This window comes from Hyaena hyaena, unplaced genomic scaffold, assembly GCF_003009895.1.
Source record: "Hyaena hyaena isolate Hyena2069 unplaced genomic scaffold, ASM300989v1 scaffold_409, whole genome shotgun sequence".
In the NCBI taxonomy this organism is placed as follows: domain Eukaryota; kingdom Metazoa; phylum Chordata; class Mammalia; order Carnivora; family Hyaenidae; genus Hyaena; species Hyaena hyaena.
The window spans coordinates 697,605-722,244 of record NW_024081046.1 but is presented as its reverse complement, the minus strand read 5'-3'; the positions used below and the strand labels follow the sequence as shown (position 1 = coordinate 722,244).

At 66.3% G+C, this 24,640-nt stretch overlaps 1 protein-coding gene across 5 annotated transcripts; it reads right to left on the bottom strand.

The window, feature by feature from the left end:
• Positions 1-401: 401 nt before the first annotated feature.
• On the bottom strand, positions 402-24,640 carry PWWP2B (PWWP domain containing 2B). Of its 5 annotated transcripts, none has more exons than XR_005531769.1 (4): positions 24,498-24,640; positions 14,382-15,989; positions 878-1,046; positions 402-803 (listed from the first exon to the last, which is right to left on the bottom strand). XR_005531769.1 is itself a non-coding variant. In XM_039252412.1 (4 exons), exons 1-3 carry the CDS (start codon positions 24,620-24,622, stop codon positions 14,399-14,401), a joined length of 1,350 nt encoding a protein of 449 aa, XP_039108343.1. In that variant the 5' UTR covers positions 24,623-24,640; the 3' UTR covers positions 402-1,046; positions 14,382-14,398. The 5 variants fall into 5 exon arrangements, 4 of the variants coding, with proteins under 4 accessions (XP_039108343.1, XP_039108340.1, XP_039108342.1 ...); XM_039252412.1 differs by having other exon boundaries at positions 402-1,046; positions 14,382-14,980; positions 15,347-15,989; XM_039252409.1 differs by having other exon boundaries at positions 402-1,046.

Here is a 24,640-nt window from a genome sequence, read left to right as displayed (position 1 = left end):
CTGGCCACGGCAATCCAGGTGGGGCAGTGGGGCCCTCAAATGTTCCAGTAAAACCAGGCCCAGGCACAGCTCACCGTCTGCCCTGGGCTGGCCCTCGGCTCCGGAAGAGCCAGCCGGGAGGCCGGGGCAGCGGGGGTCCCTGGAGGGGCTGCCCTGTCTGCAGAGACCCTGCCCCCTGGGCAGCCCCAGGGAGGCCCAGAGGAGAGCCAGCGCCCAGGGCGGGCGGGAAGGGGTGTGGCCCGGCCCCTGCTTCTCCAGGCCGCCACCTTCGCACGCGGCCGGCATCCCTCTGCGGGCCGTCCGCACGCGACACACAGGACACACGCGGGAACGCTCGGCGGCTTCGACACAGTCGTCCCTTCATCCTCTTTCGTGTTTAAACAAAAAAGGAGCAGAACTCATTTTCTGTTTCTCTCTTTTTCTTTTTGGTCTTTAAAGTGACAGAAAGGAGACCGGATCAGCTCTTACAGACAACAGGCCAGGTTGTTTTCCTTTTGAAGTCCCACGTTCTCAGAGCGGCCCCTCCCCGGGCCTCACCGTGGGTGCCCGCGGCCCCCGCTTTGGGAGGATCGTGGGGGTGGCGGGCAGGTTCTGGGGTCTCAAGTGCACAGACACCCTGCGCTGAGGGCTGGGGAGGGAGCGCCCACACGTGCAAGCTGGTTTCTGGAAGCCTGCGGGCCGGAGGGGGCCTGGCCCGGAAGCTGGCCGCGCGGCGGGCCTCACCCCTCCTCGGCACCCAGCGGGCGAGGCCGAAGCAGAAGCGTTGGGGCTCCTGGAACTTCACAAACCACAGGAGCCAGAGCCTGAGTCAGGGGAATAAATACGTTCAGCGGGGGGAGCCGCTGTGCTCCCGGGCTGTCCTCCTCCCCACACACACCTGCTGCCCTGCGGGGACCCCCAGGCAGGCTGGCCGCCGTCGAGCTGGCGCACTTCTGCACGCGGCCGCCCAGAAGGCACACGGGGTCCCTCAGGCGGAACGGGGGACGTGGAGGGCACCCCCAAGTCAGAAGCTCCGGGAGACCAGCCACGCCCTCATCGTCGGTGACCTTGAGGGAAGCAGAGAGGGAAAGAGGTTACCTGTGGGTCAAGTGCTGGGGGACGGGACCCCCGGGGTCTGACCCCCAGTTCTGAGCACCCGTGTGGGGCTTTTGAGCCGCCGGCCCCAGGCTCTGAGTCTCACCAGGACCCACAGGGACCCCGCGCACCCCCCCACCTCCCCAGGAGTCCTGCCTTCCTGGTGCCACATTGTGCCCGCTGAACCCCCGGAGGCCCGGAGCCCGCAGCCCGCCGTGCCCATCCCGCCTCCCAGGCCCCGGGATTTCCCAGAAAAAGGTGTGGACACTTGACGGCTTGAAAGCCCAGACCATGGGGCTCCCCGGGAAGCACTAGATCCTTCTGGCCACTCGCGGCCGTGGGCTGGGGCGCTAAAGTGGTTGTGCACCTGGCCCTGGGGCTCACAGCGCAGAGGGACCCCAGTGTTCACCGTCAGGGTGTGTGACGGATACCCTCTTGGTTCAGGGGCGCCCCCGGAGCTGAGGGCACAGACCCTCGAATAAGAAAACCCTTCCCAGGTCTCCAGACGGCCATCCCTGAGCAGGCCTGGCCTCAGGGACCACACCCTGCACACAGACAGCGGCCACGGCCGCAGGAGAGGAGCAGCCTGAGACTGGTGACGGGGGACAACGTGTTCCCTGCACTTTAGTCGGGGGGTGGGGGCCACACGGTCACTGGAGGTCCTGGAGGGCGAGGGGAGCGGCGTCCAGCAAGCAGGAGACAGTCCAGCCAGCCAGGGGCTTCCGGACAGGGTGCCCGCAGGGTGCAGACGGCCGCTCTCCCGCCAGGGGAGCCCCGCCCCGATGCACTTGGACCAAACAAGCAGAGAGGCTGCTGCACCATTCCTCGCTCAGCCCCCCAGACAGAGCTGCTGGGGAGCTGCCGTCACAAGGTCCCGACTGCCCTGAGACCATCACGCTGGGCGGAAGGGCAGCCGCCACCAGAGAGGCCCTGGACACGTGTGCATGTGAGTGTGTACGTGCGTGTGTGTGTGTGTGTGTGTGTGAGAGAGAGAGAGAGAGAGAGAGAGAGATGGGAGAGATGGGGGAGAGAGAGAGACGGAGAGAGAAAGGGGGAGAGAGAGAGAAAGAGACAGACACACACAGAGCTCAGGGCCCCAGGCGTGTGGTGGGCGCCATAGGTGAGGGGCCGCACGACACGTCAGCCCCGGCCAGCGCGGTGGCCTGGGAGCACACACAGGCGCACTGTCTTCGCCAGTGTGTTCTGGGAAAGCTCGTTCACATGGTGATGGTGCGCTGTTTGAAGGCCCTGAGAGGTCTGAGCACTCTTTGCTGGGAACAAATTAGTGATAAGACCATAAAAACTAATAAGCAGCCAAAAAAAATGAGGCAAATTCAACTCCGCAGAGAATGGAGCTGAACAAAAATGAAGTTTACTCATGGGCATCTTCATGCAGATGCCGCGACGTCCTATATCAGCACCACATCTGGAGTTAGGCAAATAGCTGTGTGCGTGTGTGTGCATGTGTGTACATGAGCGTGTGCGAGTGTGAGTCTGTGTGTGTGTGGGTGCATGCATGCACAAGCATATGTGGGTTCGTGGGAGTGTGCATGCATGCGCGTGTGTGTACATGTGTGTATGTGCACGTGTGGGGGGTGTGGCAGGGAGGAGGGAGTATAAGATTGTTCGATCTTCATCTTCCACAGGAAATATGTCCATGAATGACGCCCAAGTGTAAAACCTCAAAACAAGAAACAGCAGAAGATGGCATCCTTTGGGACATGAATTATTTCAGACACTTGTTATCAATCACTAGCAGACTTTGAAAATTTGAACATACATGATGCCGACACAGATAAAATTTCAATGGAAAGAAATGACGCTCGGGAGCACCTTACTATGATGTGAAAGGAGCATCGAAGCCTTTCCTCATTTACATGGAATAGAAAATTCCAGGACACAGGGCCACACAGGGAAACCCAAATGCCCTGGTGCTGGCTCAGCTGCCGGCCCCAGGCCTCCCTGGCGCTGGGTCCGACCCCCAGGCCAGCTCCGTAGATACCACATCTGGCCCGGGGGGCTGGCCTGGAGGCCCCCCACCCACCCGTGCCCTTGAGGGAGACAGAGGCGGTGCAGGCAGGCGGCTGGGAGGAGCTGAAGCCCAAAGCAACCCCCCCCCAACACCGGAGGACATAGCGGGCTCCAGGTTGGGGGCTGGGTGTGGGGGACAAGACACTGATCTCCCAGACAGGTGTCCATGGTTGATGGCCCCTCCCTGCAGTATCACCGAGCCTCGGGCACACTGCCTGTCCGGGTCCCAACCCAGCGTCAGGTTCCTGGGGCCAGAAAGGACCCTGGGGCAGAAGGGCTGAGAGAGAGCAACAACCCCCCCCCCCCCCCGTGAGCGAGCGAGCGGCCCAGCTGGCGGGGGGAGGGGCGGCCCAGCCTCTTCTATCCAAATGGCCAGGATTCCAGTGAGCAGGAAAGCAGCTCTCTCAGTGGCTGCAGCAAACCAGACCACCTCACCCTGATGCAGGGTTTGGGGGTGGCCAACAGGCCCCCAGGGGGCGGCGGGTGCAGAGAGGGGACGGGCAGCGTGAGGCTGGAGACGACCATGGCCCAGTGGTCAGGGCTGAGGAGGGTCATCAAAACCCCCCTCGCAGACAAAGGGCTGAGGCTCAGAGGGGCTCCTGATGCTGTCCAAGGTCACTCACCCGAGCTTCAAGGTGAGGACGCAAACCCACGTCCCGGGGTAGCCAGAACAAAGCACCCCAGACTGGGTGGCCCCCCTCTGTACTGGAGGACAGGCATCTGGAGTCGAGGTGTCCCCAAGGGGGGAGCCCTGTCTCTAAAAGGCCTGAGAAGGGGACCCCATGAGGCCCGAGACCTCTCTGGTCATGGACCCAACCACAGTCAGCTGGACGTCAGGCTGAGCCCAGGAGTGAGGCGCCCCGAGGCGCCGGGCCCTCTGCTTTCAAGTCGCCCCAAGCCCAGGCCTAACCACCCGCCCCGGCCCCGACCACACTCCCTGCAGGGAAGGCTGTGTCCCGAGGGCTCCCCAGTCCCCTGGCCCGTCAGGGAGGGGCCTGGGCAACACACACTCAAGGGGCGGCAGTTTCTGACCTAGAGTGGCAGTCCCTTCCCTGGCCAGGCGCCTGACTCAGGGTCCCCAAGAAAATGTCCCCAGAAGAAAATGACCCAAAGTCACTGTTGCAGGGGATCCCAGCGAGCTCTGCTGGGGGGTATCTCAGGGAGGCTGGGCGAGGGTGACGGCCACTCTCCATGGATGCGGGACCTGAATGCCCCCCCCCCCCATCGTCCCACAGCCCCTGCTGCTCTGGGCAGATGGGGTCCCAGGTCCTGCACCACTGAGGGTGTCAGGTCCCAAACACAGTCCCTCAGGGAGAAACGGTGGCCAGATCACGGCCTGTCGCACAAACCCCTTCCCCCCGATACTGTTTCCTTTCTGCCTTTTCATCTGTCCCTGCCCAGGAAGCAGCTGTGACCACCCGGCCTGACCCCGGACAGGTAGGCCACACGGGGGACGGACAGCCCACCCCGGGCAGGGGTCTGGGCAGCCCCACCTCCATGATCGGGGAGCTGAGCGGCCTAGCAGACACAGTGAAGAGGGGCGTGGGGGCTCTGGGGAGTCACGGCCAATCACAGTGGGAGCTGCTGGGGGGCAAGGTGCCAGCAGCACCCAGAATCGGGGAGTCCGCACGGCCGCCCCTTCTGCTGAAGGCTTCGGGGCTCACATCAGAGGCAGGCATGCTTCCTCCAGGAACGGCACCGCCCCGGGAGATCATCAGCCTGCCCAAGCCCCTCTCCGTCGGCAGCCACGACCTTGGTAGATGCCATTAAACATCCAGAAGACTGCACAACAGGCTCAGGAGCAGGCGGCCCGCCTGCCCCTTTCTGTCTCGTGTGCCCTGGGGGCTCTTCAAGGCATCCCCCCGCCCGACAAGAGAAACAGGGTGGTCATGGGCTGTCCCAGCACCCTGCTGATGCGCCTGGCCCCGGAAGCCCTCACCCGCCGGCCGCTCCATGAGAAGAGCGGGTGTCCTGAGAAATCTGGAGAAGGGGGGTCCCCTGTGCCCTCCTCGTACCCACCAGCCAGGAACCCCCCTCAGCATACACAGCCCCTGCCATCTCAATTCGTTCCCCCTAGGCCAGCAGGCCCGGGCGCCCTGTCCCCGGTCATGCAGGGTGCTCTGGGGGACCCCCCGGGGCACGCAGCCCCAGCTGTACCTCCCACCTGCCCCCTGGGAAACGTGGGAAGCCATGGGGAAGGTCAGGTCATTACACAGCTGCCAGCAGCAGCCACAGCCGCACAGGGAAGAGCTCCTTCTTCCCGGGGCTTCCTGGGCAGGAAGACACCCAGAGGTGACCCTGAACACCTCTCCCACCTGCCCTGGGGTCTCTGGGCAGGGCCCACCACACAAGCGTCCTGTCTGCCCCTCACTGGCCCAGGCTGACCTCACAGGAGTGTCCCCCATGGGGCCCTGAGATCACCAGCACGGGCCCCATGGTTAAGGTCAGCCAAAGCCACTCTGCCGGTCTGAGTCGCTGGCACCCCAGTAACTGGGTCCACAGCTGGGGCTTGTAGAGAAGATGGGGGCGAACAGGAGGGCTCCCCTCCCCCACAGGGCCTGGGCTGTGTGGACGGAGGGCAGGGAGCATGGCGCGTGCCGGCCAGTGTCCCACGTCCTGTGATGGTGACCAGGGCCGCTGCTCACAACACATTAGACCAGAACTAAGAAGACACGTCTCCCCTGAAACCACAAGCCTTCTGGACATGGTGACACATCAGCCACACTAGGAAGGGGCCACCAGGTGTCATGAAACAAAGCAGAAGAGGCAGCCGCACCATCCTTACCATGTGAGCAGGCCCCCCGCCCCCCAGCACAGGCCCCCAGCACGCACGGCCTGGCCCGGCAGAAGTGTCTGCCACGCAGTGGCCGCCCATGCTCACATCCTGGATCTGTGACCCCACGTCCAGCCCCAAGCGCCCCACAGCATGTGGCCTTCCATGGGCCACACACACACACACACACACACACAGCTCTGCCACTTGGCCTTGGCTCTCGGTCAAGCACAGCCACTCCCTCCACCCTGCAGAGACCCGTGGGGCCTTGGCTGTGGCCCCCATCACTCCCTCACAGAACTGGGCCCGCAGCCACCTGCTTGGTGCCCATGGCTCCCGCTGCATCTCAGGGACCCCGGCCCAGGTATGGGGATCCCAGGGCCAGTGAGGTGCTATTTGCTCTGGGAAATTCAGATCCGCTGGCAGGAGGCCCTCAGCATCGGTCAGTACCGCCCACCGGAAGCCGACGGCTCCCAGGAATTCGGGCACCAGAAGTGCCAGCCTCCAGGATGGAGGGCTCACAGCCTGTGGCTTGAAGGAAAGTCTCCCCAGGATTTTTAGGTTGATGCGTGGCCCAAACCTCCTGGTCCAGAGGCCCAGGTGCCCCCATCCCAGGGTTCCCCCTCTGTCCGGGGAGGGTCCAGGGCTGAGGTCAAGGTGCCCAGAATCCCCAGGATAGCCTGGGTACACATGGTCTGTCCATGTGGATGTGGGAGCCTCCAGCTCATGGCTCTTATTCCAGAGATGCCATGGGGCAGATGCCACCCTGCCCACCTGCCCCAGACCCTCTTCCCGGCTGCTCCCCCCTCCAGTTACCCTTCCCGCCGTGGCCCGAGGTGCTGCGGGCTGGTGGGCGCATCAGGCGACCAGTTCTCCTCCCCGAGGCCGAGGCGGGGCGGGGGGAGCCGGCCGCACAGTGCGGAGCCCGGCTGGGAGCGAACCCCGCCTCTGTGCCTCCCAGGAGCCTGTGTCCCCGCGTGTGGGACAGGGTGCCACAGCCCCATTCCCTGCTGACTCGGGCCTCTGCTGCGAGGGTCTGAACTCAGGAGAACTTACTTACCTGGGGGGGGGGGAGGACAATGGAGGGGTGGCTTGTCAAGGGGGCCCTGATGGAAATAAGGGGCAGGGTGGCTGTGCCCAGCTGGGGCCTGTCAGGCACAGCGGGCACGGGGGGCTCTGGGAGCAAGAGGCAGCGGCCAGCAAGCACAGAGGGAGGTGGCCACTGAGGCTTTGCCACGCGGTGCCAGGAGCCAGGGCATGGGGAAACCCTGGGGGTCCTCGGGGGGCCTATCTGCCCTGACCTGCGGCCCCGATACTGGGTCCGGTCATAGCCTCAGATGCCACAAGGCCTGAGGACAGGGGCACCTTCCTGTGTGGTACCTGCTCACACCCCCCTTGACGTGTCTTAGAAAGGCGCGAGGGTGCGGTGTGCCCAGGGGCTCCACCGGGATGGGGACGTGGTCTCTGCACGTGGCCACCAGCATCTGCTCGGTGCGGGTGCGGGTCAGAGGGACAGTGAGGCACGGGGGTGGGACGCTGCTTTCGCCCAAGCGCGGAGAGGGGGCTACATGTCTGCCGCTCGTGTGGCAAGCACGGGAGATCAGCCAATGACGGCGGCACTGTGACGGGCGGGCGCCTCCAGAGGGGACCCTCGGAAATGAGCACAGAATCACAAAACACACAGCAAAACGTAAAGAGACAGAAATATCTACAAATGGAAAGAAAAATGAAATAAACGATGCTGACTGTAGTTTGAGGTCATAACGACCACAGAGAAAGAAAACTTGTCTCGATGACTTGGAACGAGGAATTTGAGGCAGAGCCCCGCCCCGAGGACAAGACGGCCCTTGAGGAAACCCTGGAGTATTGTTATTCTTACATATTCCCCATACGTTTCGCGGCGGGTGCATCACATGGTGTATGTATATTTAATATCTGACTTTTTATATACACACGTTAACTTTTACATACAAATTAATACTGTTGACCCCTGAATACAGATGAGGGGCACTGACCCCGGCACAGTCAAAAATCCATGTAAAACTTTGACTCCCCCCAAAACGTAACCACTAACGGCCTATTGTTCGCTGGAAGTATCGCCAGCAACACAGTTAGTGCGTCACGTACGTCTTACGTGTCATGCGCTGTGTTCTTACCACAAAACCAACTGTAGGAAAGGAGTGTTATTAAGAAAACTGAAGAGGGAGAAAATTCCACACTTACAAACATGCACAGCCTATGTTTGTTGGAAAATATCCGCGTACAAGCAGACCCGGTTGTTCAAAGGTCAACTCTATGTGAATTTCATTAAGAGGCATGACATTCAGCATAAGAGAACAGAAATGCAAACACAAACGTCCAGGAAGTTAACATTCTGGATCAGAAAACTCCGTGGCGGGGCGCCTGGGCGGCTCTGCCGGTTGAGCGTCCAACTTCGGCTCAGCTCACAGTCTCGCGGTTCGTGGGTTCGAGCCCCACACTGGCTTCTGTGCTGACGGCTCAGAGCCTGGAGCTGCTTCAGATTCTGTGTCTCCCGCTCTCTCTGCCCCTCCCCCCCCAAAATTAAGTAAACATTAAAAAATTAGAAAAAAAATCAGTTCCAAAGTCATGATTTCTCTTCTAAAGAAATTCCTAGGTCCGCTTGGAAACAACGGTGCAGGGGGTGCCAGCCGCCCTTCCCCCGAGAGGACCCAGGACCCCTGGGGGACAGCCAGCCCCAGGTCTACGCGGGAAACAGGCCGGAACCCCGGGTGTGCCCAAAGCACGGGTTGGGTGCCGCTGAGCTAACCCGCTGGGATGGAGCGCCGCGAGCCTGGAAAGGGCAGTCGTGGCACGGATGGCCGGGAGTCAAGCCCGCCCCACGGGGCTGTGTGCTGTGACCGCTCCCTGGGCACAACGCAGGGTGTTGGGGGCCGGCTGCGGCAGCTGTCCTGCGAGCCTGCGTCCAAAGGTTACGGGTGCCCAGCGTGTCACTGCAGGTTGCTAAGGAACGGACTGGGCAGCAATTCTGAAGACGACGGGCCCTGGTGGAGGGGCCCTGCTCGAGTCCAGCGGCACGGGCGTGCGCAGTGTGGGCCCTTCCCCGTGCGCCCCTGGGCCTCCGACCCCGGGCAGGTGCCTGGTGCAGGGGCGCAGAAGCAGCGCGGAGCCGGGGGCGGGTATTCAGAGCAGGTGGGGGGGGGCACGGAGGTAATGACACCCCGGGCGATGCACGCTCTCAGTGGGAGTGGGGCAGCCCCTCCCTGAAGTGAGGAGAAGCCTCCACGCCCCAGGCACCTGCTGCAAACACCCCCTCGGGTCTCCCCGCATGGCCTCACCCCGGGTCCCGCCCGACTCCCTGAACCCCGCCTGGCCCCCCCAGATCTCCCCGGCACTCAGCGCTGCCGGAAGAAGGAAGTGGCGAGGACTGCGCTGGCCGGGCGGTGGGGCCGGGCCTGCGCCCCACAGCAGGCTCAGAATTCTCAGAATTACAGGCCTTGGTTTCCTTCGGGAACAAAATAATGACAACCTTCACGGAGGACCTGAGGTCCCTGAAAGCGGTGCGGGACGCCAGCTGCAGACCCAGCTCCAGGGCCAGGCACCTGTGTACTTAGAGCTGGGAAAAGCGAAAAGCGAAAAGCCGGCTCGGGGCTCACAGCTCAAGGACCGTGCTCTTGAAGGCGCGACAGACAAGGAAAGAGAAAGCCCGGGGGCGCCTCTGCCCCGGCCGGCCCAGCACGCAGCACACGTACGCAGACTCTGGCCTGCGGGACCCGCCGCACACAGGCACGGCCTCCCTGGCGGGGCGGTGGACCCTTCCGGACCAGCACCACACAGCCCGTCAGGCTCCAGTCCACCTCACACCAGCTGACCTGTCCCTGAGCCCAGCTGGCCTGTCGAGGATGAGGCAGGGGACCCAAGCTGGTGGACACACAGGCCCCTAAGCCATCTGCCCACCAGATGGGAGGAGGCAGTGGGCCGCTGAGGCCCCGAGGCCTCCAGGCCCCACCCAGGAGGGGACGTCACCCTCCGCAGGGAAGGTGCTGCGGTGCGAGCACATGAAGGGCTCTGATGAGGAAACACTGGCTTCCCCATGCGGCTGTCCTGGGGTCCTTGCTGGAGGGGGGCGGAGGGAGACTGGACACCGAGGAGGGGGAGAGGGGTCCTCACATGGCCGCGGACCCTGGGAGCCCCGGGAGCTGGAAGGGTCCTCCCCCAGGGCCTCCGGAGGGAGCACAGCCCCGCGGACCCCTGCAGTTTGGGTTCTGGCCTCCAGGACCAGAATCCATTTCTGTTCTTTCCGAGGCCCCGCGTGCGGTCATTCGGGACCGTGGCTGCAGGAAGCTAACACGGAGGCTGCGGTTAACCCCCCGGGACGCCGTTCACTCCGTGGAGCAGGAAACCCAGTTCTCGGAGCTGCCCACCCCCAAGCCTTCGAGGGGCTGCTCTGTGAACTCGAAAAGCTCCTGCCTTCCGACACCCTGGCCGCGCAGGCAGAAAGGGGGCCCTGGGGCCCCTCCAGCTCACAAGCAGCCTGGGAACGTCCCCCCGGCCCCAGAGGCAGGGAGGGACCCCACGTGGCGTTCTGCCCCCCACGCCCTGGGTACCACAGCACCTGGCCCACACTTGAGCAGCACACCCCCAACAGCCTGTCGTCCACCCGGCTCTGCCCAGCGGGGTCCCTGGGCTCTGAATGCTGCACAGAGGGTGCCGTCAGGGCCGCCAGGACCCAGGCCTCCTGCCCCGACAGCTCTGGGCCCCGAGGGGGTGCTCCTGGTGACCATCCGCCCTCTCCCCGTGTGGGGCTGCAGGCTGGACAGGGCCCCCTCCCACCCGTGCGAGCCCACCTCCCTGCCCTGAGACCTTCTCTGGGCCCCGGCCGGGCCTCACGCCCGGTCACCTCGCTCTGCCTCTCCACTGCTCCAAAGCTTCCTCCCTCCAGTGGCCATTCCCTGGGGCCTAGATCGTTCCACAGACCTGTGACCCCAGGTCCAACATCACTCTGAGTACTGGACCCGGAGTCCCCTCCCAGCGAAGACTCAGGCTCTCAGACACCGGCCAGCCGGGGCCACTGTCCCTGCAGTGAGGGCCACCACGGTCCCAGGTTCCAGGAGCTGACACCCCGCAACCCGGGCCGGTCTCTTCTGGCCTCAGACCCCCGCTCCGCTCCGCCACTTGTCCTCTACGTATCCCCACCCCCAGCTCCTGCTGTCCCTCCCCTCCCGTCCCTGCCCCCCACTCCTGACCCCACAGCCAGGGGCCCCTTCACTCCTCTGGCTAACATGCCCCAGTGGCGCCCTCTGCTCTCCGGACGAGGCTGCAGCGCCAGTCTCAGCAGCCCCAAGCCCGGCTGCCTCCTGAACCCCCCAAGCGCAGGCTTCCTTCCGCCACAGGCCACAGGCCATTAGCTCATGATTAGCTCACCGTTCCACTCTCACCCATACGTCACCTCTTCCAGGAAGCCTTCCCAGGTACCCAGTGCAGGTCGGCTTCCTCACCAGACACTCTGCCGTGGGGCCCTCGTCCCTTCCCAGCACGTTCCCGTGTGTGATTACACACAGATCTGGGCACCGTGATTCGCAGGGTGAGGCCCTCGGCCACTGTGCACCCTCTGTCTAGCAGAGCGCTCAGCCCGCCGTGGGCGGATGCCACCCTTGGGAGCAGTTACCCCCACCTGTCAGGCTGGGGGCTGGCCCTGCGCTCTCGGGCACCGCTGCCCCCCTGCAGGCCGAGGCCTGACCAGTCAGCTCCCGAAAGGCCTCACCCTCTGACCACCGGGCGCCTGGAGCGTGGCCGTCAGGAGGGCGCCAGCCCCATCAGGAGCACAGCCCCGTCCCCACCCTGGGAAGTGGCCTGTGGCAACCTGGGGGAGGGGACATGGGAGGAGGCAGAAAGGGTGTGGTGGCTGCCTCCAAAGGCCCCCAGGGGACCCTTCACTCAACACCCAGCCCAAGTGGCAGCTCTGGTCACTCTGAGACACATGAGGAAAACGAAGCTCAGAGAAGCCAGCTTGCTGGGGCCAGAGCAGCCAGTGACTGGCCAGGGCCCTGCTGGGTGGGCCCGTGTCTGTCCCTGGAGGTCAGTCCCTGCTGAGGACCACTGTGCCCTGTCACCAGCGCCCGGCCAAGTCCCAGGACAGCTGCGTGCTTCTCCAGCGTGTCCTGTGGACACCCCCCTCTCAGCCGAGCCCCCCGCCACCCTGCAAGTGGGACGGAGGAATCTCTTGGGACCCGATGGCCCCAGGAGGGAGCTGACCCCACAGCGTGTGCTGGGATCCCCCCTGACGGGTGCTGGTCGTCGGGACAGATTCTCTCCAGGGCCGAGGGGCTCGTAGCAAGTGTCCACAGGGGGCGGCAGCGCCCGTCGGGCTGGGCCGTGGCAGCTGGTGGACGTGGCCTGAAGCTCACGCCGGCCTCCCAGGCATGCCCAGGCGCTGGTGACCGTGACCCCCTCAGTGCGGCCACGCCCCCCAGCATCTCCCACAAGAGCCGCGGCGCCCGCCTGCACCGGCCCCGGCCGCACTGCGCTTGCCCGGGGAAGGCAGCACCCAGCTTCGCCCGAGGAGCAGGCCAGCCAGCACGTGGAGCGGGAAGCCCCTGCTCGCCAGCGCCAGCAGATCACCCTCCTGGCTGGCATGGAGCTCAGAGCACATTTTCTGTCCTCGTAAAACAAAACTAAAGAGCCAATCAGGCAAAACTGCTTCGTGCTTTGGGGCTGAAAAAACCCAGCATCCCACGCTCCCAGAGCCCCACGCAGCACTGGGGACAGCACGGGCACAGTCCCCGAAGCCAGAGGGACAAAGACAGAGAGACGCGCAGAGACAGGCAGAAACAGAGAGAGGGAAGGAAAGACAGAGAGGAGAAGGGGGCCGGAGGGAGGGGGCAGGGAGTGGGGAACAGGCTGGTTGTGGGCACGGGCCCTACAGCAGGCAAACCTGTCTGGCAAGATTCTTCCCTCTGCTTCCTGGTAAACAGGCTGCATTCTCCCAGCTGGGGGCTCCCTGCCCGCCAGGCCACACTGTGCCCCCACTAACTGCCCACCGTGACCAGGGGTCTGAAGGTCGCTCACACGCCCTCCAGGACAGCACGGGCCCACGGCGAGAGGGGGAGGCGCCCGGCCTCCACAGCGGCCCCAGACCCGGCCAAGGGCAGGAGGGGCCTGGAGAGCAGCGGCCGGGTATGGGGGCAGCAGAGGACACACAGAGAGGCAGGGCCCCACAGACGGCCCCGGGGCCCTCGGACACACCCGGAGCTTCCGACCTCCCTCTGGGCCCCTCCCACAGGGCGCCCACGCCCCGAGCTCCCAGGGCTGTGCCTGGGGGGCAGGACAGGCGTGTGTCTGGCCCCTGGGAGCCGTTCAGGGCAGCGGCCGGGCTCGACGCAGCAGGCGGGTGGAGAGAAGGGTGGGGACAAGGCTTAGAGCGAGAACCCTGTCTGTGACCCTGCCCAGGTGCACCCCTCACCCCTGCCTCCTCGATCCTAGGACCCCCCAGCACACATGGTGCAGCGGCTGGGGGGGGACCAGGTGCCCCACAAGCCTCTTCGCAACCACACGCCGGCCACACAAGAGGCCTCAAGGCCCGAGTTGGGAACCTGGCGGCAGCCGGGCAGCCGGGCAGGTGGACCAGACCAGAGAAGAGCAGCTAGAGGTCACAGAAACAGAGGCAGAGGCCCAGCCAGAGGGGTGGGGGGGACCGCTCCTCTGACGGCCCTGCCTTCCCCCTGTTTCTGTGGGCGTGGGCGTTAGGCTAAGGGGCCGGGAAGAGGGCTGTCCACAGGGGGACCCCACCACACACGCTCCGGTCCGACGCAGGCAGCACGCACGGGACCTGCCTCCTCCCCTGGGAGAGGACAGGGAGGGGAGTGGGCACCGGGGGTCACCACCAGGACCAGTGACCCCCGGACACACCCCACGGCCCAGGCACCCAGCCCCTCCCACGTCCTGGGGCCCAGGATTCACGGCAGGCAGCCTCTGCCCCTCGGCCGTTTCCTGATACCCCACGAGGTAACCACAGACGTGCTGCCTGGTGACGCCCCAGGACCAGGCAGAGACGCCCCCCAGCCCCATGGGGGCTCCGTCTAAGGCCTGGAGCGGGAGACCCTACAGAGCTCCCCTGGAGGGGAGATGCCGGCCCGGGGACAGACCCCAGAGCGCCTGACCGACGCTGGCCGGGAACCACGTGCCCGGTGATGCAGACGGGTGGGGGCTGAGGCCACGCGAGTATCATCTGACGGCAGGACGCACTGGGGCCCCGGCTCCCGCCCGGGGAGCGAGGACGGACCGGCCCCTCGGAGTGAGCAGCGGAAGCCCCCTCCACGCCTGCTCCTTCTCCAGGACACTGATGGAAGGGGAGGGAGGTCTTTCTCGACACTTTGAAAAATGGCTGCAAAACACCAGCCAGCCGTGTCCTCTGCACGGGCACCTGACGACCCCCGCGACGCCAAGCGCCTCGACGCTGCTGCCATCAAGCAGGACCGGCTGCCCAGCGGCCGCCCTGCGGGCTGCCAGCCAGAGGCGCACTCACCTGGTCGGGAGCCCGGCTTACGTCTCAAACTGGGTTAAGAGCTCCCTTATTTCCGGGCCCACGTGCTGCGCGGCATTTGCGGCCTCTGTTATAGCTTTCCGATACATCCCCTTCTTCTTACGGTTAAATCTCAGTTTGAAAAACTCAGAGAAAGGGGAGAGTTTTGAAGTAGACAAGAAGGATGTAGTCGGTGAACCAAACCACGAGACTTTGGCTTCTTGCCAGGAAGGCTCCCCGTCCTCCTTCTGGCTAAGACTGATGTCAAGCACACGCGCTGGCCACCAAGGAAAACCATGAATCTTACCCCACACGATGTCCCCCACGGCCACGGTCCTTCCGTCCTCAGTAACGCACTTGGACACGCTCTGTGTGTGCAGCCTGACTGTCAGGGGCGGGACCGTCTGCCTCGCGTCCCCGGACGAGGACCTCACAGACGCACCGTCGCCGGAAAGGTCACACGTGTCCGGCGATGGCACTTCTGAGCTGGACGATTTGGACTCGTCCAGGCTGTCGCTGCTCCACACGGACTCGCGGGCACAGTCCGTCCCCCTCCGGGGGCAGGCGGCGAGGAAGGCCAGCCCGTCACGCTCGTGTTGACCCTGGGGACACCGCTTGAAGTCATCATCCTCGCCAGAGCTTCCGGAAGACGAGTCCACTGGCCCGTGGCCTGTGGAGCCGTGGCCCTGGGGAGAGGGGGAGCCGGCCCGGGGGCCTCGCCCGTGGCCATTGAGTGCCTCCACCAGCTCGGCCCTGTAGACGGGCTCCCGCTCCCCGGCCCCCAGGCGGTGGGGCTTCAGGCGGATCTTGGGGGGCGGCAGGCTGGGGCCCGGGGGTCCGGGGCGCGTCAGCTTCAGCCTGGGGATGGAGGCGGCGGGCCCGCCGGGGTCCTGGCTGCCACTGGGCGGGGCCTGGGCGGGGCAGAAGGGCTCGAGGGACCCGTGCACGCGGGAGGGGATCTCCACGACCTCGCCCGTGCCCTGCGGCGTGCTGTAGGAGATCTTGATGGCCGGGCTCCGCGGCACCCGGGCCTTGGCGTCCTCTCGCTTCTCCCTCTTGCTCCTCCTCGCGGTGGCTGTGGAGTCACCGCCGCCGCCGGCCGGGTCCTCCAGCTTGCGGGGCTCCCTGTCGGGGCCGGGGCCGCTGCCCACCCTCCTGCGCGGCCTCGGGGCACCGGGGGGGCCAGGGCTGGCCTCGGGGGGGCTCAGCGTGCTCTTGCACTTCTCACAGAGCACCTGGCGCGGCCGCAGGCGGATGGGGCTCAGGGCCAGCCGGCCCGGGTCGCGGTTGCGGGACAGGCGCCGGCGTGTCCTCTTGACGGTCCTGGGCGGCGGCTGCGGCACCCACTGCCGGTAGGTGCTCCTTAGCCAGAGCGGGGGAGGGAAGGGGGCGCCTTCAAAATACGGCGGGAACGGGGGCACGGGCGGTGGAGGTGGCTTGGGGCCTGCGGTCTCAGGGGCCTGGTCGCCGTTGGGAGGCGGTGGAGGGACTGTCCCCAGCTGCATCGCCTCTGCGTCCTGCTCCGCGGGGGCCGGGCCGTGGCAGCCGTTGACTGGGGGGTCCTCGGGCTGGGGCAGCGGGGCCGACAGGGGCAGGCCGAACAGGCCGGACCTGGCAGAGGGGAGACAGAAGGGGAGAGTCAGGACGGGGATCACGCGCTGCACCCGGTCCCCGGGGGAGGCCAACGCCCCCACGCGTGCACCGCAGGGACTCCGAGGGCGGCACATGCTCTATGCGGTCTCGTGACCAGCACAGCAGCCACCTCCCGGGTCTGCAGCACCCCGATGTCCACATCGCAGTTCACAGTGAGAAGCGGAATGCGGGCTCGCAGCTGGAGACCTCCCAAGGCCCTGGGGTAGGGAAGGCGGCCTGGGGCCTGAGAACGGGGTCTGGGGTTCTGTGACGTGGCCTGACTGGGCCTGCGGGGGGCCGGCTGCTCTGGCCAGGGGGCCCTGTTCACGGGCCTTGTACACCTTCTCCCTCCTCCCTGAGACCCCAGGCCCTTCCCGCAGGACCTCCCGCTCCAGGGCGGAGAGGGGGCCAGGAGACCTATGGGACGGGGACACGGGAGGGCAGGAGCCCACCTCCCAGGGGGACGCATGGCCAAGGCCAGTGGCGCGGCGGCACCCCCAGGGCTGGCAGCCAGGCAGCCGTCTCTACAGGCAGCCTCCACTCAGATGTCTGGGCACCTTGGGTGTTTCGTTGTTGAAGTCGGTGGTCAGCGCACCGTCCCCCTGACCCTGTGCCATGGATGTCGGGAGGCCGCATCCAACTCACCAGCGACCCCCGGTGAAGCAGGAAAACCCTCACTGCTCCAAACAGTGAAAAACAAGGCAGAATCCCGCACACGCTCCTCCGGCGGAAACGTGGTGTGACCTGTGAGGCCGCTTTTGCTAAAAGCTGTTACTTTCTACGCACAGAAACAGACCTGCACCAGGTCAAGGGGAACACGGCACTTCCGTGCTCACCGCCGGCCACGGACCTAACCGGAGTAGAAACGATGAGTGAACGCTTCTGCCTTTTCTACTTTCAAATGGTTTCTCCATCTGCTCTTCTCCAGAAGAATCCAGCAGCTAAGAGGGCCCGCCGCGCAGGGCGTCACCGCCTCCAGCTTGGCCCCCAGCACCGTGGACAGGACGGGAGCTGGCCACGGAGGCTGCGGGACTGGCCCAGCTGCAGTGACCAACGGGGACATCGCTTCCCCGTGGCCCTCGCGGGCACGAGGCGGATGAGCAACGAGCATGGCAGCATGCCTGCTGTGTGAACGCTGACCCGTTTTTGTTCAATTCAAGATCATGGGAAAAGCCTGGAAACCATGGCTTTCCTACCACGTTCCTGTCTACGTGTGGCTGCCCCCGGAATCTAAAATCTTCATGCACAGAGCGGTACGTGGGGGCAGGGGTCACATTCTCCTCCTCATGACCAGAGAGTCCACGGGCCACGGCCACGTGCCCGGGCAGACTGCCCCACCCTCTGTGTGGCCAGACAGCTGCCCTGTAACCTGTAACTGTGACAAGGGGGCGAGGGGGAGCCGAGGGCCAGCCGGGGAGGGAGCACACAGCCACGGCCACAGCGGGGCACCCAGCTCCCTCGGAGGTGGGGTTCTGCTCTGGGGGTGGGACAGCAGCCACGGTGAGCCCCACCCCTTCTGTCATCTGCTGGGCGTGTGGCTCTTCACGTGCTGGGTGGCCCAGGACGGCCTGCGGCCACAGGCCCCGCGCCCCGCGGACCAACGGCAGTGGGGAGCCCGCTCCCCACGGGGCGGCCGCCTGCACTGGAGGATTTACACACTAGGCTGGGCTGGACTCTGGGGGAACAGGGGCCCCGGCTCGTGCCCTCGCCTGGAGAAAGGGCTCCACAGCCTGGCACTGGGCACACAGACCCCACAGCCCCAAGAGCTGCCACCGGTTTTTGTAACTCAGCGTTTAGTGACAGCAGCCACGCGTGCTCGTGTTCAGGCTACCCTTGGCTGCCTTCCTGCCCCCCACCCCCGCCAGCGCTGCCAAGCAGCCGGGACAGAGGACGGATGCCAGGCCAAAACAGCTACTGTGCAGCCCTCTGGTGAAGGTCTGTGGGGGTCCAGGTGGGGGAGACGAGGCCCGGCCCAGAGCTGCCCCCACGCACACCCACGGTTGTGACAGGCGGGCCATATCACCAAACGTCACCCTGAGTTCCCAGAGTGGGCACTGGACCCCACACCAAAATCAGCACCTGGTTCTTTCCCTTCAATAAGCACCTCGTGGGCGTTCAAAACAAATAAAAAACTCTGAGCGCTAAACACATGTGCTCACACCAAGGCACATACACGCACACACACGTGTGCACACAATGCACTCACATGTGCATCCACACACGTACATGCATTCGCATGTGCATCCACACACGTGTGTTCACATGTGCACACGTGTACACGTGCATTCACATGTGTGCATGTTTATATACGTGCATGCACAGGTGTATGCACACATTCACCCCAAGCTTCTGGGCCAGTGTGCTCACTGCCCCTTGCTGTTAGGGGTGTCAGGGTGCCCCGCGTGGAACTGTGGCACCCCACGTAGAGGCCTCAAATGAAGGGGGTGTTGGCAACGAGAAAGGGGAGGCCAGGAGGGCCCCACCCCCATGGCAGTGCCCCGCCAGAGGGTGACGCTGAGAAGACACGAAGTGCAGAAAGCCCCCAAGGAGCCCCTCAAGGGACAGCCTCAGCCCCAGCAGGACCTCCAGGATGACCAGGAAGTCACCGGGGAGAGCGGCCCCTCCCTGAGTGGGCACGAAACAAGGGCCACAGTGAAGGTCCCAGAACCTGAGAGGAAACCCCGTGGCAGGTCTGCAGGCCCAGGGGTCACACAGACCAGGAGGGACACAGCAGGCGGATCCCCCCCGGGAGCTGGAGGCTGGTCCCCAAGGCCCCCCAAAGCCCACTTCCTGCCCCCCTTACAGGCCCTCAGACCACGGCCTTGACCAGGGCGTGCACTGTGCCCCCTCCTCGTCTGCATCCCCACCGCCGCTCCCACGCTCCTCTGCCGTCACCCCACTCAGAACCAGCCGGCACCCCCAGGCGTCCCCCCCCGGCCCGCACCTGTGCCCCCCACCAGCCTGCCTGTGGGGGTGCAGAACCCCTCCCGCCAGCCGGGGCCCAGGGCACCCCGGGAACCAGCCCCTGGGCAGGTCCTTTCCGTCACCTGGAACCCGTCTTCCCTCCAGAAGCCTCCTCTGCGGGACCCTGCGAGCCGAGGGCACGGCCGGCCCTGGGTTCTGCCGTCTCCTCTCCCGGAGGGCAGCGGGGGCAGGGGGGGAGTCACCCCATCCCCGAGGCCCCGAAGCTGTGCTCCATGGACGTTCCTCCCCCCCCCCGCCGCCGCTTATGACACACCCCTCAGCAGTCCCTGCGTGTTTACGACAGTCACGGAGACCCGTGCACGTGCTCTACGGCATGGCTGGCGAGCAGCGGCCCCTCCCTGCCCTCGTAGGTCAAACACAGCTTCGCAGAGGCCCCCGGGCCCAGGGAACCCGCCTGCACCTGCCCCGCGTGGGGGCCACGGCCTCGGGGGTGCGGCGGGCCCCAGATGTCAGCTGCGGCCATGGGGATGGGCCGGCTGACCCGGCGGCCCCGTGACTCCGCAGGCGGCCGCTTCCTCCCGGTGGCGCCCTGCCCAGGCCACACCCACAGCTGCCTGGTGGGTAAACAGCAGCCAGAGACTCCCAGGCAGCAGGCGCCTCCGCGCCCGAGCCTGTGGCTGCCCGGTGAGCACAGGGCATCTCCCCTCCCGGCCGGGGCTGTCTGGTGACAGCAGGGGTCTGGGCTCCTGTCAGCTGCGCTGCCTCCTCGCAGACACGGGCGCCCTCCGGGGGAAGCATCTGTGCACTCTCCAGTGGGGTGACCTCAACTGGACTCGAGGGCACGAGGCGTGGCCACGCCACAGGCTGCGGTTTGCCTACAGGGCCCAGCCCCTCGGTGAGGCCAGGCTGTGCTGACATTGGCGCGTGCCCAGGGATGGAGGCTCCGGCCAGCCTGGCGGTGCCCCACAGGTGATACCGCAGGGCCTTGGCAGGCGAGGCGCCTGGAGCCAGAGAGACCGCCTGGCGGGCCCAGGGCGAGGGGCCCAGGTGCCCTCTGTCCCGCCCTCTGCTGCGCCGAGCGAGGGTCCCTGCTGGACCCACTGGCTGCCTGCCCAAGGACGGGGTAGGTGTGCGTGAGCAGGGGCCCCGGGCCGGGGGTCACTCACGGTGCAGAGCCGAGGCCTGGAGTGCCGGGCTGGCCACGGTCTCCACGCAAGAAACTGGGGACCCCGAAACAAACCTCCGCACAGCGTCCTCGGGGAGCCGGGGGAGGGGCAAATAGCCTGAGCTTTGAGGAAAGGTGGGGACCCCGAGGTGAAAAAGCAGGAGACAGAAGTCAGACCCAAAAGCAAAGCAGTTCTTCCCCCAAACCCCCGCTCTGCCGAGACGAAGGCATGGCCATCTGGCACGGCCACCGGGGCCCAGAGGGGAGCAGCCTAGCCTGCAGTCCTTGGCAGAGCACCAGCGGCCGGGCCTCAGCTCCCCCGCCCTCCCCGAGGTCTCACCCATGCAACCAGCTCAGCAAGCCCCCAGAGCAGCCGGCCCGGGCTGGCCCGCCGCCAGGAGGAGACGGCCCGGCCACCCGCCAGGGCTCCCGGCCTCCCCTGCGGCCTCTCGGCTCAACCGACTGGGGAGCCAAGCATCTGCGGAACCTGACAGTGGCCTCTGACCCCAGCCAGGTCCACATTTGCCCTGGACCCTCCCTCCTCATGCTCGCACGGGGAGAGGCGACCCCGGTGTCCGGTACAGAGGTGAGAAGACGTGGCTTCCAGACCAGAAACACCCAGGGGTCCATCCCAGGAGCCCGCAGCCCCAGGACAGGCCTGAGTCCCGCTGGCGAGGCCCGCCCTGGCCCGGGCTCCCTGCTCTACACGCTGCTTTAGAACACATACGGCAGGCTCGCTCCTCTGCAGCCCGGCACGCGGGGAGGGCAGGCCCGGTCCCGAAGGAGGGCAGGAGCCGGCTGGCTGGGAAAGGTAGGGTGGCCTTGCCAGGCCTCCGGGGAGTGGAGGCCTCGGGCCCACTTCTGCTCAGGGATGTGGGGAAAGCAGGTTGGCAGGGAAGTCCCAGCCTGGACACCAGAGTGACCCCTTGTCTAGGGCCACACATGCAAGGCCGCTCCTCCCCCATGGGTAGAACCCGGGTCTTGGGGATGAGCCACAGGGCCAGGCTGTCCCATCTGGCCCCCGGAGCCCCAGGCTCAAAGGCTTAACAGACCGCCAGCATCATCCCAGTAAAGTTCAGCTGACTACACCCCTCTCCAGGCCATCTGAGGGCTTCCCCAGTCCACCCCCCCTTGTCACCTCCATGCTGGCCAGGTCCCCTGGGTGGCAGCTGCCTGCAAGCCCCAGACCCTGCCACCCCTGACACGCTGGGCACCTCTGGCCCCCGAACACAAGGAGGATGTGCCCAGCAGGGCCTGGACCAGGTGTCCATCCGTGTTCGCCCGGTGAACCATCCCAGGGCCGGCCCCCAGGGGCCAAGCCGCCCCCCTGGACAAGGGAGTACGCCCGGGGTGGAACAGGGGCGCCCTCCTGCCCGGGGACAGGCCTACTGGGATTCCTGACTGGCTGGAGTTCCAGCCTCCCAGGGTGGGTGTGGGTCACAAAGGCCCAGGAGGCTTGCACGGTAATGCACCCTGGGTGACTCACAGCTGGGGAAGTTTGAAAAACACCAAGTCAGAGATGACGGCTTTGCCATCAGCCTGACGGGGCAGCCGGCCGGCCGGATCCTGCTACCCCTGAGACCACCCCTTCACCACTCCGGGCCTCTGCTGTCCTGGGGCCATGGCTCAGCCAGGGCCACCCCGGCTGGGGGACTCTACCCCAGGGGTTCCCCCAGGCCACCCACAAAACCGTGCCCACACCCAGCCTGCACCCCAGCCTGAGGAGCCAGGGCAGGCCCGGGCCGTCTGCATCCTTGCTCCCCCAGAAGGGAACGCAGCCTCGCCGAGACACGGGGGGGACACGCACACGGTCTGCCTGGGACTCGGCCCGGGCACACAGCAGGCAGTCAGGGAATGCAGGGAAGGCGTGCGGGGGGAAGGCGGGCACTCAGCAGCTGAGGACCCTCTTTCAGAGCACAAAGGGCAGGTTCAAGGCCCGGGTGGGAGGCAGCTGGGCACCGGGCCAGGCATGCCACACACCTGCGGGGACCTGGGGGGCCTCTGTGAGCTCATCCTCCCGGCGCATTTGGGGACAAGAACCTGCCTCCCAGAGGGCCCAGGGAGGGGGTGCCACCTCCCAAATGCCCGGAGAGTGACACGGCTCACTGGCCCCTGCTCCGGGGCAGGAAACGGGACCTGCGCGGGGGACTCCTCCCCTGGCGCCGCTCCACCCCTGCAGGGGCCTTGGGCTCCCGGCCCCCGGGACCGCACGCGGACTCGAGGCTGCAGAGGACGGCAGTTACTGGCACGTGCCTGGCTGCGCACCACGGGCACACTGACAGCTGTGGCCTCGCCGCCCTGACAGACCCCCGGCGACCCCGCCGCTCTGGGACCCGCGGGCTCCCGGAGGTGGGCGGCCGTGGGCAGTTGGAGCTCCCGGCTGCTCTTCCTGGCCGGCCTGGTCCCTCGCCCAGGACAGGGCCTCCACTGAGCGGGAGGGGCGGCGGGCGCCGAGGAGAAAGCGGCCCCAGGGAAGGCGGATCGGCGCTGCGGACTCCGCCGCCCACGGCCACACACCCGCTGCCCACCACGCCCCGCGGGGCTGGAAGCTGCCGAGAGGCCCCACCTGACGAGCAGGATGTAACGGGGGCGCTGCCCCTGATACCGTGGGCAGAGAGCAGAAGGCGGGGGGAAACCAGAAGTGGCGAGAGACCGGGAGGCGAGGGTGGGCGGGGGCGGGAGCAGGCTCGGGCCTCGGAGGCCGGAGGCCCCGGGAGCTGCCGAGGGATCTTGGGATTCCCCAGCAGGACGAGGGGCCAGCTCCCACCAGCAGGAGCCACCGTGGAGGAGAGCAGCGCCCGTGGCGGCCCTGGTTCTGCGGCCGCTCTGGTCACAGCAGAACGTGGCTGTGGCGGGGCTGACGCCCGCGAGTGCACGGCTGGGGATCCCAGCATGGCCGGCTTCCTTCCACAGGGGGGAGGGGAGCGCTGCTCTCCACGCCAGGTTAGCCACAGCCTCGGGGAGGGGAGCCCAGCTGGAGGCAGACAGGAAGGGGGCTGAGGCTGCCGCCCCGGCGGACATTCCCACCCACAAGTCAGAGGGGCCCGTGGCTCCCTTGTGCTGAGCTGGGGGGCCCAGACGACCGGGGGGAGCCTCTGCTGCAAGTGTCCCTCTCCAGGGAGGAAAGGCCGGACGGGCTGTGCAGACAAAGCCTGGGTCCAGCCGCGCACGGCCCAGGGAGCAGGCACGGCCCTGGGCTGGCAGGCCTGTCTGGAGGAGGAGGTGCTGGCCATCGGGTGTGGGGGGCCCTGGCCACCCCTGGGCTGCAGGCGGGGCGGCTTCCAGGGGGCCCTGCTGCGGCCCGCGGCCCCCACCCCCACTGGGTCCCGCCAAGCACCGTCTGTGGTAGCCAGGGCGGAGCAGGGCGCCCGGCGCCCGGGAGGCCATATGTTAGGTCACATGACTGGCGCATAAATGGCTCTGGCGCATCTAATGAAGAGAGAATGCCAGCGGGGTAACTGTCGAAGAGCGATGGTCTTCTTGCCACGTCCACGCTACTGCAACAGACCCTGGGCTCCACGCAGGGAAAAAGTTGGGCCTCCTCAAGGGGAGCCATTTACTGCTCTCAGCTTGGAGATAAGGCCCAGCAGGAGCGCCAAGACATTAGTGCCTGATTAATGCCTAATCATTTATCTGCGCGACAGCTCAGGACCATGTGACACTGTATCCAGGAGACTCTTCCTGCCGCCGAGTCCCTGCAGCAGGCGCACAGGTGCGTCTCAGGAGGATGCGCCCCAGGCCCGCCCGGGGACCCCCTTCCGCCGCCCCGGCCCCCGCGCCCGCCTGCACCTCGCCCCCCCACACTGCCGGGGGCTCCTCCACACCGACGGCGCTCCGCGGGTTAAATCCCACCGCGGGCACAACTGCTTGCCATCCATCCAAGCCTCAGCCCCGAGTCGCTCCTGGAGTCCGGGGGCACCCAGGGCAGTAGACAGGGCCCCCCCACTTGTGAGCGGCTGGCAGGGCAGGGCAGGGCAGGCGCGCATCTGAACCCACTCCCCCGCCACCCCCCAACCGACAATTCTGAAAACAGCCGAATTCAACAGTGCGTCTGAACAAAGAAAAGTGCGTTAATTATGGCAGACGTGCGGAGTTCGGCGCCGGCGGCGCGCGGCGGCGGCGCGGGGACTCCCCCTGGGCGCCCACCGCCGCTCCCGCCCCGCAAGTCGCCACGACTTTGAGAGGCGCTCTGGCCCCCCGAGGGGCGGCCGCGCTCGCGCGCCCCGAAGCCCCGGGCCTGGGAAACCGAAAGCGGGCGCCGGCGCCGAGACTGCCCCGCCCCGGAGCCGGCCCGGCCCCCTCCCCCCCGCCCCGCGCAGGCCGGCGAGGGTGGGGGGAGGGGGGCGCCCCAGGAGACCCTGGGGCGCCCCGGGGCCCGCGCCCCCGCCCCCGCTCACTTTTTCGTGCAGTCCAGCAGGATCCCGGCGAAGCTGCGCTCGCCGCAGCTCACGGTGACCAGCAGCGCGCCGTTGACGACCTGCTCCACCCGCACCGGCAGCCGGCAGCCGGCCCGCGGCTCCATGCTCCCGCGCCGCGTCCC

Excerpts from the sequence above, each read along its gene's own strand:
- PWWP2B (XM_039252409.1), bottom strand. The coding sequence starts at position 24,622 with ATGGAGCCGCGGGCCGGCTGCCGGCTGCCGGTGCGGGTGGAGCAGGTC. Across the intron at positions 15,990-24,497 it reads CTGCTGGACTGCACGAAAAA|GTCCGGCCTGTTCGGCCTGC; the intron begins GTGAGCGGGGGC and ends CCCCTCTGCCAG.